Genomic DNA, 15,438 nt, shown 5'->3' on the forward strand with positions numbered 1-15,438 from the left:
AAAAAAAAACAAAACAAACTATTCTTTCATGTTAACATGAAAACAGATTTGTACAAATTAATGTCAATTAAACAATACAATTAAGAATATAAAACATAAAATAAGTAAGTTGTAAGTATTTCCGCCTTTTACAGTCACTCAACTGATTGGACACAGGTGCAGCCAGTTGGTGCAAGAAGTCACCCAGTTAGTGAATTAGAGTTTATGTTGTGAATGTTCAGGAGGGGCCTAGTTCTCAGTCCCACTGAGAATTTGTGACTGGACTCTGCAGTGCAACCTGACAAGAGGTTGAGCAGTTTTGTAAAGAAGAATGAGGTAAAATTGCAGTGTCCAGATGTGCATGGTTGACTGAGATACATCCATGCAGGTTGAATAATGTGATTTCAGCCAAAGGTTCATCATTTTTTGATCATTAACAAAAAACACACATAATGATGCTACTTGTAATTGTATGGTTTGTGTAAAAACAAAAAAGTGCCAATTATATGATATTTCCAGGTTTATTTGGAGCATTAAAGCAGCGAGCTGTGCAGTCATTTACCTTTTTACACTGTTTTATTTTAGCAATTTTTGGAGACCTGAAAAAATACAGTTCTACAAGACTGCCCTCTGACACCCAGCAGTTTTTAACCATTAGTTACAAAAACCATCTAACCCCCACACACCTAACCAGAAAAGAAATAAATAGTGGCTCTACAAGCTATAAGAGGGATTTAACAAGGTTCATTTACATTTCTACAACCTCTACAAATTCATGCATTTCACTCCACTCTGCACATCAACTATAGAAAGATATTTCACCTGTTGAATGTATTTTCCAACAACTTACTGACAACATGTTCCTCTGTACACTGTTCATGACCCACGTTGCCTTTATTTAATTGATCAAATGTGTTTTATTTTCCTCCTCTTAGTTGGTCTTGTCATGTCCTCTCTGTTCTGTGGAAACATGGCCAGCAGTTCACCTGAATCTTCTCACATGATTGTGATTCACTGCTGAAAAAGGCATGGCTTTTGGGCTGCACAGAAAAGTGTATAGTTTTGTGTTTTTTATACACAGTCAAAGCTTATTATGGACTATTTTCTCTGACCGACTTGTACATTCAGAAACTTTTGGAAAGTTGAAAATCAGAAAACTTCTTCAGTTTTTATAGTTTTTCTTCTGATAAATCTTTGAATTATGGCATTATATTTGAAGGAAAGCATATCTATCACACCCAGTGGTGGATTTTGGGATCAGTGGGTTAAACTTAACTGTACAAACAAAAGCAGAAAAATGGAAGCATTTTTAGACAAATGATAACTAAGTGCAGTACAATTTTGTTTTGTCTTGTTTGTAAAGCAGGTAGTTTTCCTGCAGCTTTCTTTGGAGATTAAAACTCACATGTTGGCATCTTCTGCCATATACAGTAAATCCAGGCTTTCTGATAAATAATCCTATCAGTTCCCAACATAGCATAGGCCGATTGGCTTGGATGAGACTGCGGGAGCAACATGAACGGCGATGGCTATAGTCAAATATATTCCTTATTTTCTAACAGCTCTCTACTATCTCTGATACTCCTATTTTCTATTTTGAGTATTATCAGATCCATCCAGCATACCCCTTACATGAGGGAAGAGAGTTTATTATGAAAAGGCTAAATGTTGTCATGATATATTTCAGCTGGGTGGCCTGTAAACTCCTACATCATTCATAGTTTATACCTGCAGAAGCAATAAATGACAGCCTGTGGCCAAAAAACTCTATCTGACAGCCCAGCCTCACCATAAAACATGACAATGTAGTGATATCTGCCCTGCAAGTTGATGGAACAAACCTCCTTTATACAAACAAGATAGTAGCACCACATGCTGTCTTTTGAAGCAACACGACATGTTTTATAGTTTAGTTGTCTGCCAAACTCATGTGAGGGAAAGCAGAGACTTGCAGATGTTTTCCTAACTACAGTAGATAATAAAGTCCCATTGAGTGTGTGTGTGCATGCGTGTGTGTGTGTGTGTGTGTGTGTGTGTGTGTGTGTGTGTGTGTGTGTGTGTGTGTGTGTGTGTGTGCGCGCGCAACAGAGAGAGAGAGAGAGAGAGAGAGAAGGACAGAGAGAGAAAGCAAAGAGCTTGAGTGCCATTTAAGCATGCATTGTAATTACTGTAACCTTCAGCCTTACATGTCAACAGTTTTCATTGCTGCCGTGCCATTTAAATTCAATCAGTGCCTTAACCAGGTCATTATATCAGGACAACTGTTGCCTTCAGCCATCTTTACTGAGCTGCCATCATTTACATTCAAAATTTCACAGTGATACAAAGGGCAGGTAATCACCAGGTCTTTAATGTCATGTCGTGTGTGTGTGTGTGTGTGTGTGTGTGTGTGTGTGTGTGTGTGTGTGTGTGTGTGTGTGTGTGTGTGTGTGTGTGTGTGTGTGTGTGTGTGTGTGTGTGTGTGTGTGTGTGTGTGTCTGTCTAACATTGGCCCTTTAATGTTTTGAAACTTGATCCGACTTTCTTTCTCTCACAGCAGTAGTTTTCATTTCTATGCTGATGACACACAGTAGGGCTGGGCAATACAGGTAAAAAAGATGCTTCAATAAAATAATTCATTTTAATCAATATATCTTTTTGGCTTGTTTTTACTCTTTAGGACGCAAACAAAAAAAACAACAACAACTTTGATTTGATTTGAAATTAACCACCTTTAGCTAGTCAAAGTGCACAGAAAAGAATTTTAATGTCAACACACAAAAAAATCAGGCTGAAGGAATGATCTCACCTTGATAGACATTAAATAAATACAGAGGTTCACCATGGTGACGCTGACGCACCGTGTTGAGGTTAAGGCTCACCTGAATCAAGTATCACCAGACAGAAACCCTGCATCGGCCTCTGCACTCCAACATCAGGTCTGTTTGCCCTGGCCCAGGGAGTGCATTACCCAAGTCTAGGTGGTGGGGGACGCAGGGTTGTCGGTGGTTTTTGTCTTCTAAGGGCAACTACTTTTTAGTCTCTTATGTGCTCACACTTTGCATGTGATGCAGGATGGAGGATATCAGTTTTACTGTGGTTAAACAAAAACAATATGAATGATAACACCTTGCGTCCTTCCTCTGGAGTCGTATAATCTCTATTAGTAATAATAATGTTGTACTCACTAATGCAAGTACTTAGACCTGGGAACATGGCAGTGGTGGGTGGATCGATCCAGATATCAATAATATCTATACTAACATCGGCATTGATATTCAACCATACCAGTAATGAGATTGATGTTTTAGTTTCAGTTTCTCTCCTGTATGCCTGCACTGCTGTAATTTCATCAAAGAGGCGACCTGTCTGTCTATCAGAGCTCCTCCTGTCACAGAGCGGAACCGCAGTTAGTTCTCATTTCTCTTGTGATGAGATGTTGTACCGTCACATGACTCAGCGGCAACAGACAAACAAGCAAGCAGGCCCAGCAGCTACATCATATATCATAGTGGTGAAAAATGTCTTTAATTTCTTCCATGTCTCCATCAGTCTGTTTCTCCCTGATGTGTAAAATAAGCTGTTTAGTTGTTGTGCATTCCTCAACCAAAACTGAGGAAATAGGAGACAGAGAGGGAGAAGTCCGACTGAGACACACCTGATGATCGGACTACAGGTAGGAAAATACTGAACCAGAGAACCAGTTACAAAGCCTAACGCCATAGTAGAGCTAAAGTTAAACAAGAAAAGAACTCAGAGAACGCAGTACTCTGTCAAAGCTGCTCAGTTGTATGATTTCCGGTGGATAAATCCTGATAAGTCTGCAGTAGTGGATTTGTAGCAGGATCACAGTCATGTGATCGTCAGCAGGCAACTGACATAGAGTTCATTTGTTGTCATGGTTACAGTGACGCTGTGGTGCTGTCTCGCAATGATACAGAAATCTTTAACAAATCTGTGGATCCAGACTATAAGCTGCCAAAATCTAATCACCTGGTCATTGTGTCATTTCTGACCTTCCCTGAAAGCTTCATCCAAATCCGTTTGTAGCCCTATAAGGTGCAGTCAATTCCAGCCATTTTCAGTACAAAAAATCGCTAATATTTTATTTGTAAATAAAAATATGACGAGAAATACAGGGAATATTGGACGCGCATCGCGAGGTGCATTTCCTCGAAAACGACCTATTCGTTGAGTATATATATACCGACTTCAAGACATGTTTTGGACAAAATATGTTACTGGCTTGTTTCGTCTGGATGTCCAAGGTTGGATTATGGCCGTTTTTTGTGGAATATTTTCATCTGTGTGTAATAATGAACCCGGAAATGTGAGTCGTGCTGTGTACGTTAAAGCCGTGTATAACGGCTTTAACGTACACAGCACGTATAACACGTATAACGTATAACGGATGGATGGATATTCGTTGTTTGTCGGACAAATGTGTTTATATTACCCGCTGTGGTAATCACATCTGAAAGTGGTTTATGCCGGCGGATTCATGAGAATCTAAGCTTTCCATCGGTGTATAATGTTTCTGTCATCGAGTTTGCAGCGTCGGTCTATTAAGCGAAATACTTTAGCGCATCTCAAAGCGGCCCGTATTCGGGCCGCTGAACCTTAATGGGTTGCTGACAGACAGACAAACAAACGTATGTCAATCATCACATAACTCTGTATCGTTCCTTGGTGGAGAAATAATGACTAATGACATGATTTTAACTTCAAAACATTATATGAAAATGAATGGTTGCAGCCTTTAAAATTTCCACATGTGGTCCACTCTTGAGTGACTTACAAGCGCTGCTTTCTCCACTCACTGAAAACAACACGTGGATAAAATCAATCACTTTCATCTTGGACAAATCTGAAATGAGGACACTATCTCACTCTTTTCAGAGTCATTTAACCATAGATATTTACCACAGTCTGCACTGTGAGGCGTTTAGAGAACGTCTGTTGATAAGCAATCGTTCAGCTGGGGAGGTGTTTCACTGTGACCAGGTGGGACCAGGTGGGACCAGGTGGGACCAGGTGGGACCAGGTGGGCACAACCAACTGACAATGTCTGTCACATAAGTGTGACAACTGAAGAAGTTAGTCTGGAGTATCAGTACCGGCCCTGTATTTACTTGGTATAAGATCGATACCAAATCTTCTGGTATCAAACTCCACCACAAAGACCAACTGAGAAAAAAAAACCATTAGACCTGTTGGAAAACAAATCAGCAGTTCACCACATTCAAAGACCTGAAGTAATGGTAATTATCACTCATTGCAAAGAAAAACTGTGTGAATGCAGGAAATCAAAAATAACTGAAAACGTCTTTGAACTATGATGTGTTATGTTTGGGTCTTAATGTCTCCGTTTGCTTTGTCTTGCTCTTCCAATTAAGCTTTACTTACACAGGAGGCTCTTAAAACTAAAGGTACAACTACACTGGAACTTTGAGACAGATCCTACAAATAATATAATTATTTAAAAAAACAATGAGCAAAATAGAATGAACATATAGTACATGGTGACCATCTGCTATCCTGCCCTGATTCTGTACCTGTTGGTCTTGTCTGGGCCAGAGACATCCTCCATACATTTTTTCACTTTTAAAATTTTGTGTCCTTACATCAATTTGTCTTTGTGGTCCGGGTTCTCCAATGACCTCTCTGACACATATATACTAAATGCACATATTTGGTGTAAGGATACTATTAAATATTATTTCATCCCAATACTTTTCTCTCTCCATTCTTCTTCCATCCCTTCCTGCCTTAATTTCCAGTAAACCAATTATTGCCACTCAGTATTCAACCCAAAAATCACTTGATTCCTTTGGTTTGTACAAATAACAGCTAAATGAAGGGAACTTACAGGATGTAAAAAAAAGAGTCACAGTACATTTCTTCATTTTGGCCTCTGTGCACCAGTTACCTGTGTCCTTTAGAACTGATTTTAAGGCTTTATGGCTTGTTTAAAAGGCACAGGCATGACTTCCCTCAGGCTGACAGATGTTAGTGGGTCAATGGGCATCTCAAAAGCTCTGGAAGAGCCTTCTGCTGGAAATGAGTGCAGAAATGGCAGCATGTACAGTGCCTAACAAATTTAGTAGACCGCCTGTCATAAAAATGAGAAAACACAAACATTTTAGAAATCTGTCAAAAGCTTGTTTAAAACTAAAAGTTGTATTGTTATTTATTAGGCAAATGTCAAACTGGACAACAAGTCCTCAAATTCATACGACCACATCGGTCGTATGCACCGTGCACCGGAATACGACCCGTGAGAGCGTATTTACGTTAGCGCCTCTACGGGGAAAAGGAACGCATTACGGGATTTAATTCATGAAACGGCTTTTCCTTCGCAAAACGGCTTTTTCCTCACTTTCCCAACACGGGTTTAGGGTTATGGTTAAGGTTAGGGTTAGGGGTAGGGACAGGGATAGTGTTAGATAAAACTTTGTTCATGGTGACGTTTCACCTGCGACTCCAGAGTGTCGATATTTACTCAACCGCTAGAGGTCGCATACGTCAAAACGTAACACTGGGTCGTAATACGGGCGTATACAGACGACCTATGTGGTCGTTTTTGTTTGAGGACAGGCTGAACTGGAACAACTGAATAGTCCTTATTCACATTTATTAACCAAACATCTTAATATTGTGTATGACCTCCTTGGTCCTAAGAACAGCTTACATTCTTGCTGTCATTGCTTTTATAGACTTTTTCAAGGCATACTTGACCACACTGTGAGAACACACACAGCTTTATTTGTCTCAAAGACCATCCAGCATCATGAAGTGCTTTAATTCAGACTCTGTCTTTCTCAGTAATGCTTCACCATTTTCAACAGAAGTGACGAATTTCAAACTGAATCCATGTTTTTTTTTTTGATTTACCCAAATTTGAGCCAGCACACTGGAATTCTCTGACTCAAGAATAACATATAACCACTAAAACAGGAATGCAAGCAAATAACTGTAATTTAGCATCTCAATCAAAAAACAATCACGTGCTTTACTATTTTTCCTGCTTTTTTTTGCAAAACAGTAAATTTGAAAATTGATTGATTGATTGATTTGATTTGATTTTATTAAAGTGTCATGCACATTTGTGCCCAGCCCACATGGGCTTACAAGACACTAACAAAAAATACATAAAAATACATAGTGTGGCTGCAGACCACAACTTATAAACAAGAATCATATCAGACTGGATACAACAACCTTTGCCTTCTATCCCAGGCTTTACATAGATACTTGGCAATGGAAAACACATGATTTTCAAACAGGCAACTCAAAATAGAACTTTCTGTTTGCCAAAAAATATCTGGATCCAAGCATTCATCAAACAAAATATTTCTTAACTCACAATAACAGGGACAATAAAGAACAAAATGTGGCTCATCTTCTACCACGTTAAGGTCACACAGCGTACATAGCCGTTGTTCTTCAGGTAAACCTTTATACCTACCAACTTCAATTGCCAGAGGTAATGTGCCAGTTCTCAACTGAGCACATAGGGATCTTTGTTTTCTCGATAAATGTAACAAAATATAGTTTTCTGTTTTATAATCTTCCTTAAAGTGAATATAATGTCTTAACTTTGTTTTTTGACAAATGTCATATTTCCATTGTTTTTTAAAAGCATCTGTTAACTTTTGGTGTAGTAAATTTAAATTACATTTAAGTTTGTTTCTACTAATATAATTTAAATCATTATCAGAGAATAATTTAGTCATTTCCCTGGCCCAAAGATACTGATTTGAACAGTCCCATAAAAAAAAAATTTCTTTGTCAATCTATCCTCTGGTAGCTGGGTGAGGCGGTTCCATAAACACATCATTTCAATTCTCTGCTTTATCAAGCAGGGTTCCCAGCCCATATCACCTTGTAAAGCTAATTTAGTGGTAAATTTATGCACACCTAGAAATATTCTAATTGCTCTATTTTGAAGAGCATTAATGTGCTCAACTTCCTTTGCACCCCACACACCGGCAGAGTAAAACAAAACAGAACCAACCAATGAATCAAACAGTTTTGTAAATACAGAGAAAGTAAGATCAGGCACAACTTTCATCTTACTCACAATTGAACCCAGAGCTCTGCCTGCTGAGTCTGAGAGTAGCTTAGCTCCCTCTGTAAAGCTCATGAACTCATTAAACACTAGTCCTAGGTATTTATATGAACTTGTGTATGCTAATGAGGTGGATCCATACATAAAATTATAAGTACTTCGCAACTGCCTGCTTGTCCTAAAATGCATAATCTGAGTTTTATCCTGGTTTATAGCAAGCCGCCATTTTCCACACCATGCATTCAGAATAAATAAAATATTCTGCAAATTTGTTTCATTTTCTGCCACTAAAATAATATCATCAGCATACAACAATATACATAAATTGATATCATCAATGCAAATACCCAGGTTAGCGTCTTTGATTTCAGTTACTAGATCATTTATATACAGAGAGAATAAAGTTGGTGATAGAACATCTCCCTGCTTTACACCAAAAGGAGTAGGGAACCAGCCAGTTCTTAAATTATTGACTTCGACACAAGCAACAGGGGTTTTGTACAGGGACTTGATTGCATTGTAAAACTTACCATTTATACCATAACCTAACAATTTAAACAATAAAAGATCCCTATTCACCCAATCGAATGCCTTCTGGAAATCAACAAACCAAACAAAAGTGGACTTCCCTTGTTGAAGCCGAGCTCTTACCACTGAAGATAAGACGTAAATGTGGTCAATGCAAGCCCTGCCTCTTCTAAAGCCGTTCTGTTCATCAGCCAAAATATTATGTGTTTCAAGGTAATCATTCGTCTACTATTAAGAATTGCAGAATAAAATTTGTACACTGTGCTGATTAGACTGATACCTCTGTAATTAAGCGGCTCTCTTGGATCCAACTTAGTTGATTTTGGTATTGGTTTTATAACTGACTGATACCACACTGATGGAATAATGGCATGATCAAAGCAGGCTTGAAAAAGACAGTGCAAAACATTGACCAATGAAGGAGCTTTAAGAGCTTCATTCGGGAGATGCTCAATACCTACAGCTTTATTTGGTTTAGCTGAGCTTATAGTTCTTTGTATCTCTTCAACTGTTATATCGAGATTTAACAAATCGTTACGACCCAGCGTTGTATTCAACATTTCACTTTCCAACTTAACTTTCTGTAAACAAATCTGTTTCAAGAAATCATCATTAAAAGATACTTTATGACAACCATAGAGGGCACTATAGTCATGTTCCCATTTCATCATTATGGTCTCCTTATCAAAACAAACCTCTCTATTGGCTGTAACAACTTCCATGGGGATCATCTTACTGTTTTGCGGTCCTAATTTATTAATTTCACTCCAGAAGAGCTTTGAGTTTAGTTGCTGATTTTGCAAGGTAATGCTCTGCCCTCTTCTGAAATTTCTTTTAATAAATCTTAACTTTCTATCAAAGTACTTTTGATGTTTTTTAAATTCACATTTTAAAGTGATTTTTCAACAGGGACTCTAGATTTTAAATAAAGTTTTTCAGCTATTCTAGCTTTAGTCCAAAGATTGTGAAGCTCTTCATTCCAGTATGGCTGGTTTATTTTATAGTATTGTGGCCTGTGTCCCGTTTTCCTCTCAGAGCATCCCATTTCTTTATGTATAATATCACAAAGTTTTTTGTAAGTTGTATCTATGTTTTGCTGTGTTTTGATTTCTTTTACAAATCTATTTTGAATACTGGCCAAGGTAACTGCACAGTCATCAGTGGACAAGAATTTTGAGGAGAAACATCTTCTGATAATTTTCCTAGGTAAGTTAGAATTATCTCGCTTAGGCAAAACAAACTCTCCAGTTCTAAACTTAAGACTTAACAAAGAGTGATCAGGAAGTCTGGATTGAGGGCCAATTAGATCTAAGGCTTCAGAACCAATCTTTTCCACAAGCTCTGAGGGCACATAAACATTAATTTCAAGACAAGACTTTATATCTTTGTGTGGTGTTATAATATAGTCTACAACAGCCTTTCCCCTAACAGACACAGAAGTAAAATTATCTGCGTTTGAGTTTAATCTTCCATTGAGCACACAGCATTTTGCAATAAGTCCATTTTAGTATTAAATATATCATTTTGATTAAAGAGCTGCACTTACTGGTGGATTAACCATTGCAGGAACATAGAACAATATTTTGGTAGCCAGCACTTTTAATTTAGGGCAGTGTTGGCAAACACCTAACAGTCAGTGGTTATCTAATAAATTTGTTAAGCACTTTATATACATACATTAACTTAAGAACTGCTCTTATGTTGATGTTTGGGGTACTTGTACTTTGAAGTTTTTCCATTTCATTCTAGTTTATGCTTTGACTCCTCATGAAGGAAAATGCACATTTGTTTCCTACTACCTTTATCTGACAGCTGAAGTTGCTTTCCAAATTCATATTTTCCAGGACATTTGTTGTGCATTATACAAAGGCATTAAAAAGAACATGTAAAATGCTGATCATAAATATTACATCAGTAATATTGATCCACAATATATGGATAGTGTAGCACCAGCAGAGGTCATTTTTTTGCACAATCAGTAGTTTTCAGTGTTTTACTTCATTAATTTTTTGAGATTTTTTTTGTAAAATGAACATATGTTATAATTACACTGATTTCCTCCATCCACTTTGTCTTGTTTCTCTAAAGTCACGTTGCTGCAGCAATGGGCATTCCAGGTGTCCTTCTTCCCAGCAATATTTTCTAGCTCATCCGGCAGATCTTTGGATGTTACCAAGACAGATGAGATACGTAATTCATTCACCGGATCCAGAATAGAAACACTACTCCAAACCCCAGTGGATCTCTGAGCTCCTCGCCCTATCCCTACCCAACAGAGAAAACTCATTTTGACCACTTGTATCTGAATCTTTCAGTCACTACCCTCATCGGTGATGACTTGTAAATCCTTCTTTGTTATTACAACCCAGTACAACACCTGTCTTATTGCTGAAGCTGCACCAGCTCATGCTCCATTTTGTTGTGACTCATGAACAAGATCTAAACATATTTAACCTCCTTCACTCAGGGCAGCAGCTCACCCCTGGCCCTGAGGGAAAAATCCACAACCAAGCAAACCACGGGCTCAGACTTAAAGGTTCTAGCCCTCATTCCAGCCACTCAGTGCTCACTGTAAATCACAGTCTGATGAATACAGCTGAAACAGGTCACCCCAGAAAACAGGGGTGTGACCGAGATTCCCAGACCAAACACCAGGTCCTCACTGTGACTGATCCTTGACATCCTGTCTGTGAGTACTACAAACAGGATCGTAGACAATTCAACATATATTTACTGAACAAAACTTGTTTGAATTCAAACAAATGTGTCAAATCCATTTCCTTGCTCGTAAACCATTTGCAGAGCTGATTTCCAGAAGTTGAAACTGCATTGTTTGCATCTATGTCTACTGGCCCAAAAGTCTTCTTTTTGCCAAAAACATCACAAGATTATTTTAATAAGTATTTTAACTATACTAATGCAACAAATGATGACATGTAATATGAAATATGTTGCTCACAGCACCAAAACCACTGATAACTAAAACTCCACTCGATATTTTAGTCTTTAAATTCACAGATTTTTTTTATTTGTCTACATTTTTATTGTTTAATTCTCAGTGCTTTCAACAAGCCCCATCTCTAGATGCAATCAGCAACTGGTTCATAACAACAACAACATCACACTCTAAAATTCCACTGTACAACACTAAAATAGATATAGACTCACTGGTGAACATAGTGGCTTGGAGATGAAACAGAGTCAGAGGGAACTGAAAATTGGACTCATCCAGTGCACCAAAACACATCTTCAGCTGAATGTTAATGTTGTCTTTTGTCTGCTGGATCTGTAAATCAGCAACCGTTTTCAAACGCATTTGTTTTCCCAACTTTGTGAGTGGATATTTTGTCACTGTCCAGTTTACAGTTTGTTCTGCTGCCCTCCAGTGGCAATAAAGGTCTATTTATGCAGCTTTAACTCTCCCAACCTTGGACGCCTCTGTTCGCCTCTGCAAGACCGTATCCACTGTTATAATGCATATTTTAAAATTTGAGTAGCAGTTGAAAACAATTAAAACAGACTCAAAAACACCAGCGTTTACAGACTGTTGACGGTTGAAGAACTGTTGCTAACTGAAGTCCTGGGAGGGATGCACAGTGGCTTGGTAGTTAGCACTGTCGCTTTGCAGCTAGAAGTCTCTGCTTTCCTGAATACTCTGGCTTTATCCCACAGTCCAAAAATATGCTCAGGAATTCTTAAATTGTCCGTAGGTGTGAATGTGAGTGTGATTTTTTTGTCTCTATATGTAGCCCTGTGATGACCTGTCCAGGTGTCCTCTATCTTCACCCTAAGTCAGCTGGGATAGACTCCAGCCCCCCATGACTGTAATGAGGATTACCCGTAAGCGGTGTATAGATAACGGGTGGATGGATAAATTTTTGTGATGTTTTTTCAGTGGAAATAGCTTATAGTGCTGGACTGTTACTTTTACTGAAATAAACGATCTACTGTTAGTGCTTCTCCTATCAGCTGTTATTAATTGGTTTAAATATTGTACATTATTTAATTGATTTTAAATTATGTTTTGTTTAATTTAATTATATCTCCCCAAAACATTTTATATAATATCTAATGTTCAATCAATATGAAAATTTGATATGTATTGTGAACCACTCTGAATAAAAGCATTTGCCACATGAATATGACAAAAAAAAAGAGTTTGTAAGGGAGATTCCACAAGCCATTTATAAATAAAGAATGTTAGTATACGGTGGTTACACTGAAGTGTCAACAGAAAGCATGAAAAAGATAGAAATTAGCAGTGACTGCCTCCACACTAAAGTCACTCTCACCACAATCATTTTTGAGGCAATTACAGAGTTCCAGGACATAACGCAATAGGGCTAGACAGTTATCTTCACAGTGTTGTCATTACAAGAAAGAGATCTATAGTGAAATGAAAGCAAGGATAAAATTACCTTCAGGCCTAATAACGATCAGAAGTTAGTTTCTGGTGGAAACGTCTAATAAAGGAAGGGACGGCGCAAGATTGTTAACAGCCTTCAGAATAAGGAAAGGCCTCACAAACCCAAAAGCTCCACTATGTCCTCACTTCCACAGTAAGCTGATGCACAAGGAGTCTCAGCATGAATGGCTTTGAAGTTGAAACAAGGACAAAACAGAATCTTCTTAATGTCTTGTTGTCTGCATTGTTTGAATTTTAAACTGGCATATGCACCTATGCAGAAAAAGAGGAGGAAATATTAATGCTGTCTCCTTGCTCGTGTAGCCAGTGTGTCTAGGGTTAATGGACTCATAGGGGACACCATCGGATGTTTTCTTATTGCTTGTTTCATATTCATTTTAGGCACAACCGTGTGGTTTTATAACTGGTTGCTTATGTTGAAAGCTAAGATCGTTTTTTAGCTTATATTTTTTTTCTAAGGATGACAATAAAACAAGGCGATAAGCACGCCTAGTAGACATAGCAAAAGCGTTGAACATACAAACCACAGCTCCTAATGAGGTTAGAAACGGAGCAGTGGTCAGAAAATCCGGTGATCTCTGAGGACGTGACACCGCTGGAGACACACTGACCATTAGATCATTATTGTATTATTCTAATCCACTTCAGACTAACATGAGCAACATGAGGGCAGCAGGTCGATATCTGGATGAAACACTTCTCAGTTACACTTGTTGTGTTTCTGACATTTCTGACTTCAACTAAATAATAAATGTGCAAACAGCTATTTGTGACATTAAGAAACTTTAGCTATTCCTCAGAATGTTTCAATAAATAAGCACAATAGTTTAGTGACTTAATTTTTTGTTAAAAACTGTTTTTGAGATTTAATCTTTGAAAATTATCCTTAATTTGGTGATTACTTGTCAAACAGAAGAATGAATAGAATTCAACTTGAAAAGTGACCACATTAACAAAATGTAAGAACTGCCTGTCCTTAAATTACAAGTAAATAAACAAATCTGAAAAGAGAGGAAATAATCAGTAACAAGTTCCAAGTTACCATTATTATGACTGTGTTGCCAAAATAGTAAAAATCTGTTCAAGTATCTTAATCAGTCTATCAAAATGAAGCTGGTCACTTTCACCTCCGATCATTAGCTCTTTGTTGGGATGATATTTCTTCCATAAAACTGACAAATTATGAACACTACAGTGAAAGACAGACTGGTTTATTCTGAACACACGCAGCGCTGCAAAAAAAAACAACCAAAAAACTGTTCATCTCGAATAAAAATCAGCCTCAGACAACATCCACAGCAACACACTTGTTCATTCTGATGAGTGTCTCCAGCAGACTCACCGCATCTCGAACCGCCAGCTGCAGGAAGAGACCCAAGTGAAGCAACGTGTCCGTCCACTTCATCCTGACGCTTCCACAGAGAAACACACGGTGAAAGAACATTTTTACGCTTGTAAAAGTTCACGCGTAAAGGTCGCGATGTGCCCAGAGACAGTCAAAGTCTTGGAGAATGAGAAACTATTTCCCTGTTCAGTTTATCGAGCCGGCGACAATCCATGAACTGAGCAGCTGCCTGGCACTTTGCCGGGATGAATGTCGTCGGGTGTCTCTCCGCTGGTGTCCGTTGAAGGTCCGCAGTACGCACCAAGGAGAGCGGAGACCGACGGAGCTGGAAAAAAAGGTGCGCTCTGCTCTGAAAGCACAGAGAGGAGAGGAGAGGAGAGGAGAGGAGGAGAGCTGGCACACGAGACAGGACTGAAAGTGGAGAGATCTTCCCTGCATCAGTCACAGTGTGTGACTAGAGGGAGTTAGGACTCAGTCTAAGGTCCTGCGTAAAAGTAACGTGACTGTGCACAGTATAAATGCATCCTAACGCATGTTGCACTTCATGCTTCTCCGAATACATTGAAGCTGAAAACCATCACCATCAAAAGACAAAACAAACACCTCAAACACTGCTTTGAGAAAGCTCCACAAAACACAGCAAACTAACAGGGGTAAGATTTTTACTTTTGGTAGAGTAGCTACTGTTTACAAAGTCAGAAGTTATTTTCTTTCACCACTAATTTTTGAAGCATTTGTGTTATTTGTGGGCAAATTGTTTTTTGTCCACAATGGAACCATGAAAATTGATTTTAGTAATTCAAAATATTCTTAAGAATTCTTTTATTGTCATAGAATATAAAGGACAAAAAGGCCTTTTATTTGTGAAATTTGAAGGTGATTAAACCATCACTGTCCTTAAACCAGAGGCTTGCATTTTAGATTGCTTCTAGTTGTTTGGGATAAGGATTAACCAATAAATATAATAATCAGATAATATCTCATAACTGTTTATTATATGTGCTTTATTTAGTTATTATGACTATGATTATTGTTGTTATGAACAATACACTCATTTTGAAAAAGAATATGTCCACATATGTGGACAGCAGGGCTGAGGAGGTTAAATAG

The 15,438-nt window shown here is 38.2% G+C and overlaps 1 protein-coding gene across 1 annotated transcript in view; it reads right to left on the bottom strand.

Annotated features, from left to right (window-relative positions):
- The window catches only part of LOC110972370 (pituitary adenylate cyclase-activating polypeptide type I receptor-like), a 74,809-nt gene extending 60,052 nt beyond the window's left edge, over window positions 1–14,757 (bottom strand). Inside the window, exon 1 of the mRNA XM_051947165.1 lies at window positions 14,326–14,757. Within this exon, the coding sequence (XP_051803125.1) occupies window positions 14,326–14,427 (102 nt within the window). The 5' untranslated portion in view covers window positions 14,428–14,757. The remainder of the gene's footprint in view (window positions 1–14,325) is intronic.
- Between the last annotated feature and the right edge of the window lie 681 nt (window positions 14,758–15,438).

Source organism: Acanthochromis polyacanthus, chromosome 4 (genome assembly GCF_021347895.1).
Source record: "Acanthochromis polyacanthus isolate Apoly-LR-REF ecotype Palm Island chromosome 4, KAUST_Apoly_ChrSc, whole genome shotgun sequence".
NCBI lineage: Eukaryota > Metazoa > Chordata > Actinopteri > Pomacentridae > Acanthochromis > Acanthochromis polyacanthus.